The sequence below is a fragment of the Poecilia latipinna genome, unplaced genomic scaffold (assembly GCF_001443285.1).
Source record: "Poecilia latipinna isolate Pla-1442-1.1 unplaced genomic scaffold, P_latipinna-1.0 Scaffold712, whole genome shotgun sequence".
Taxonomy (NCBI): Eukaryota; Metazoa; Chordata; class Actinopteri; order Cyprinodontiformes; family Poeciliidae; genus Poecilia; species Poecilia latipinna.
This window is the reverse complement of record NW_015113328.1, coordinates 199444-204757: the sequence shown is the minus strand read 5'-3', so window position 1 is coordinate 204757 and position 5314 is coordinate 199444. Positions and strand designations below refer to the sequence as shown.

The 5314-nt window shown below is 40.3% G+C and overlaps 1 protein-coding gene across 2 annotated transcripts in view; it reads right to left on the bottom strand.

Moving 5' to 3' along the window:
• Nucleotides 1–4208: 4208 nt before the first annotated feature.
• hpxa (hemopexin a) overlaps nt 4209–5314 on the bottom strand; it is an 8728-nt gene continuing 7622 nt past the window's right edge. For both annotated transcript variants that reach the window (XM_015045192.1, XM_015045191.1), the window contains one exon: nt 4209–4634. In XM_015045192.1, the coding sequence (XP_014900678.1) occupies nt 4405–4634 (230 nt within the window). In that variant the 3' untranslated portion in view covers nt 4209–4404. The remainder of the gene's footprint in view (nt 4635–5314) is intronic.

Sequence of the window (5314 nt, the reverse complement as noted above, 5' to 3'; positions counted from 1 at the left end):
TGTTCAAATGTCTGTTTTAAAACTTTTATGGTTGTTTGAAAGAGTTTAAATAACAGGGACGACAAGGTGGAGCATTTTTCATTATTATTATTTATTCATATTTGTCATTTCCGAAATCATTCTAAGCTTCACGTTCCTCGACTTTCTCTTCTAGACTTTAAAATCCTTCTGGTGCTTTTAAATCACTGACCGGCTTTGCACCAAAACACATTAAAGATATGTTGTTGTCATAGCAACCTTCCAGACCTCTCAGGTCTTCTGGTTCTGGTTCTGCTCTGCATCCCCCAGAACCAGAACCAAACATGGAGAAGCAGCACTCAGCTTCTATGAACCACAAATCTGGAATAAATGTCCAGAAAACTGTAAAACAGCTGAAACACTGACACCCTGTAAATCTAGGTTTTCATACTAATGTTTCTTGTAACATTGGTGAAACTCACACTTTTTTCATATTCATTTACAATCTGTAAAAATTATAAAGTAGTTGCAAACATACAGAATAAGTCAAACTTGTACCTACAATTTGCACTCAGCAGCACGATTTTAGAATTAAGTTTTAAAGGTTTTACTCATCTGAGCTGGATAAATTAAATATTTTCACCCTGAAAAAATGAACCACTGACTAAGATGCTTTCAAAAAGACTCATGGTCCAAAATAGAGGTACAAGCTTGTGAAATTTTATGATTTTTAGAGTCTTTAGTGATTTCATAAATATTAATATGACAAAGAAATTGGAATATCTAGTTGACTATTTAGTTGTTTGTCAGATACAGGACTGCGTACAAAACAAAATGATCACAAGCGTGTGTGTGTGTGTGTGTGTGTGTGTGTGTGTGTGTGTGTTTGTGTCTGTGTGTCTGTGTGTGTGTGTTTGTGAGTTCATGCCTTTCCTGTGTGTGTTTACCAGGTCGGCCGCTGCTCAATCTGACAATTTGATGCGGGGCATCGGGGTTACATCCGGGGGAGGGTTTTTTAGCGGTCACCAGTCTACCGAGGGGACGCTAGCTGGCACCATCTGGTCCTGAGATCCAACGTTTAAATGGCACAGTCTTGGCCAAAGTCCATACCTGCCTGTTCTGCACACGCACACACACACACACACACACACACACACACACACACACTCCGAGGGGGTCAGGCTACCCAAACGGCAGGCTGAGAGCAGATGTCCGTCAACCTCCCTGTCCAGTTAATTAAGCATCGCAACCAACAAGCAGACACCTCACAGACGAACACATACACACAGATGCCGCAACGTGCAGAAGCATACTGTACAAGCCCACCATCAAGGAGCCCAACGGCTGCTCGTCCTGCCGCTCACTGGCGGCTAAAGCTACCAGCATGTGGGCTTTAATCAAACTGTAGTTCGTCTGCCTGGAAACTCCGGTTCGTTTGGCGAGGTGTGAATGCGCCATGGACCGAAACACCGAACTCTGGTCCTCCCCCTTAAAGCCCAGGTGTCTGTTCGGGTGAAGTGAATTCTGGAGCGGTTCGAATGCGCATTTGCAACGGAGACAGCTCCAAAACCAGGAAGAGAAGTACAGAGCATGGCATTCTGGGTAAATATAACCAAAACAAATGCACGAATACAGTGCTAGCGAGAGAAATGCCTTTTGCTGAAGATAAATCCTTCAACAGCTAAAGTCTGACGACACTCCATGTTTGTTTACATTTTGTTTAGAAAAAAGTCTCAGTGTCTTCTTCTGCGGTTTTCATGTCGTTTCCTTCAGTGGTTCTTGGTGCGGCGCCACCACAGGCGAGGGGGGTGAACGGGTTTTTCAAAGGGTTTGGATCCTTTGACGCAGTGGAGTGTGAAAGCGAACCGCACCAATTGAAAATGTAACAAACGCGAAATAATTTTCTTTTTGTGTTATTAAAGAAGCCTTAAAGCTGAAGTTGAAATAAAAAGCTGCTGCAACCAAGTGTTAAAGTGCATGTATGCAGACATGCAGACATTTTATTATATGTTTATTTTTTTAAATATTGTTTTCCCTACAAATATATCTATTTATCAGTCACATTAAGGATGGTTTAAAACTTTCAGATGATTCCTTGTGGCCTCATTTGTTTTCCTCACAAAACGTGGAGTTTTAGCAGGAGTTTGCACATTTAAGAGCCACTACAATTACACTTTTAAAAATTGTTAGAATTTAATTTATCTGAGTCACTTTTTACCGTTTATCTCTCCTCAGAAACTCTCCTAATGGAGGGAATCTCAATGTGAAAATGTGCTGCAAAAACACCGTAGGGTGTTTTAATGATGAAATTGGGCAAAATCGTGTACGACGGACAAGACTAACATCCAAGTAGATCTTTCTTCTATTCACAAAAACACAAATCGACTGAACCTCTAACATATCTCGTTCTCTGTCAGTCGGTGAGTGTCGGTCCAATTGGATGAGTTACGCAGCCCTGCAGTGTGGATGTCTCACATCACATCAAGCCTGATGAAGGCTTGCTCTGTTTCTGCTGCCGTTGTCACGGCGGCGGGCGGGCGGGCCGCTGAAATGAGGGATTGTGTGATCCGATGAACCCTGCTGTCATCAGAGACTTCAGTCACCAAGCTGACATCACCCCATTGCCTCATTTTAGAGCAGAGTGACGAACCCCCCAGGTCACACATCTCTAGCTTTGCTTGAAGTTAGAAGGACTTAAAGAACTACTGAACATCTTAAAAATTATACTTTTAATGGCACTAGGAAGGGGCTTAAGCCACTTTTGTAAAAATCCTTATATCTGAAGTTTGATCCACCTTTTAGAATCAGTTTCTAACCTTTTTTTGAATCCTTATCTGTGAAAGTTCAGATTCACTGATTTCAAGAAGTGATGTTGGACACAAGTGTTTGGGTTCGAGTAGCTAAGGGGACAAAACAGGCTTTAAGGGATTAGTCTTAAAGCAATGAGAGATTCTCGGACATTGTTCCCTTCTTTGTGTCCCTCTTTTCTTTCAAAGGCAGAGGATCTTTGAAAAAGTGAGTGTGGAAAATGTTTGAAATTAAAACGGAACCCAGCAGGAATGTAATAATAATCAAGTTCTGGCAAAACAAGGAGATGTAAAAGTTTCTCTAGTATCAATAGGTTCATGAAGTGGAGCTCTTACGCCCTCTACTGGTGGGAGTCATACCATTGCATTTAACTGGATTGCAAGGGATTAGGCGTTTCGAGCCGCTGGCAATCATTGATTTAATATTGGGAATCATCAATTTTACGAGGTGATTATTTTAAAAAGTTTTATTACCCAAATAATGAAAGAAGTCCTCTTGGCACCAAATGAAAACTGATGGAAATAACTTTAAAAATGTATGTGAACTAATTACTCTTAAAATTTCTAGAAGTTTACTTTTGCAAAAGTAATTAACCAAACTGATGTAGATTAGTAGTTATTTTCAGTGTTTTCGGAAGCATGAAAATAACTACAGTCAAGATCAAAATGATCCATATTCATGTCAAATTGAGCAGTCTTTTTCATTCTGCCACTGTGTTTCTTCTGACTCCAAGTAACATTGACGCTTTAGTTTGGGTAAATTATTTTCTGTGTTGTTGGTCTAAAAAAAATTGTTCTCAGTGTAATTCGAGCAACAAAAACAGGAACCGTTCTTCTAAAATCTCTGCTGTCTTTAGCCGGGCTTAATGACGGGGCGCCCAAGTCTGTTGAGTAGTTATGTTTGTTCTTATGATATTAAAAACTAAAAAAATAAATAAATAAAAAATAAACGTGACTAAAAGTAATTTGCGTTGTTCAAATACAAGAGCTCATCCTAGCAGTCTTAAACGAGGATTTATCTGGATTAGCTCCAATTGCTGGAAAGTCCAATTTGTACCATTTTTGAACTCCAGTCAGGCCACAGAAAATTATTCCAAGGGCCACAGACGGCCCTTGGGCCACACGTTGGACACCCCTTATCTACGGGCTTAATAAAAACAGTAAAACTGAAGAATACCAGTGAAATTTTGGACTGACTTACAAATAATACTCCTAAAGATTTTTTTTTTTTTTTTTTGGTTTGGTCAGATTTGTTTCTCAAAGACGTTGTTGACATTTTTCTGGGAAGTTTAACTGAAAATTACAGACAAAACAAACGGGGTGCAAGTAAACATATTAAATATGAGAACCTGTTAAAGGAGAGACTATGACCTCTATGAATGTCTGACTGTACAAACCGAGTCAGAATGTGGCCACAGAAAGCGTGAAAAGCAGAGGCCCTTATTAAGAAACGTCAAGGTTTATTTTTGAGGTAAAACGCAGAAGGGAAGCAAGTTGCTGCAAAGACCGTGTCGTCTCTCGCCGCCGGATGTTGTAAGTGCCTGCATATTGTTTTTTTTGTTTGTTTGTTTTGTTTTTTTCATGTTCCGCTGCATGTGACGCCCCGCGGCTCCCGCTCAGTCCTTTCCCAGAAAGCGGCTCAGTGGTCGCAGCCGAACAGCTCCAGTGACACTCGGTGCTGCTCGGGCAGAGCCCTGGCGACGGCGAACTGCATGACGCTCTCGAAGTGGTAGTAGTGGCTTCCCCGGATCACCTTGACTCCGTCGGGACCGCACATGGCGGCGTCCACCTTCCTCAGGACGGAGATGGGGCGCTTGTTGGTGGGGACGCGGGGGGTGACGCTCAGGTCCACGTCGTAGATGTCCGTACCTGCAGAGGGGCGGGGGCAGCAGCGGGATGGGAAACACAGGACATGACGTCAGACGTTAATTAATATGTGACACTCCAGTGAGATTTGGTCACGTTTGGGGATCTATTTAGGTATTCTTCAGTGCCTGATAAATACGGAAGTAGAACATAGTATTTCCTGTTGCCTGTCATTTCTTTCTTTACCTCTTCCTAGTTTACATCCTTCTTTTCTTCCTTTTTCGTGTTTTCCATTCCTTCTTTCCTTATCGCTCTTCTTGTGTCTTAAAGCTCATTTCTTTCATTCATTACTTTAACATTTTATCCTTCCTTTCCTTTCTTCTTGCCTTCATTTTTTTCCCTCCTTTTCTTTTCTTCCTGCTTCTGGTTGTTCAGCTGCCATATTTAAAGCACTTTAAGATGTATTTATATAATAACATATTGCATATGTAATTATATGACCACAGTAAGCTTAGCTTAGTGAACGAACTGTAATATTTTATAATTTGACGTAAAGTCTGAAAAAATGTATCTGTAAAATGATGGAATTTTTACATAAAAATGTGTAGGAGTCATCTTTTAATTTAATGTTTATATGATGATTCCTAAATAAGCAAACATTGCTTGAAGCAAAAAGTCAAATTGGTTATATATATATATATATATATATATATATATATATATATATATATATATATATATAT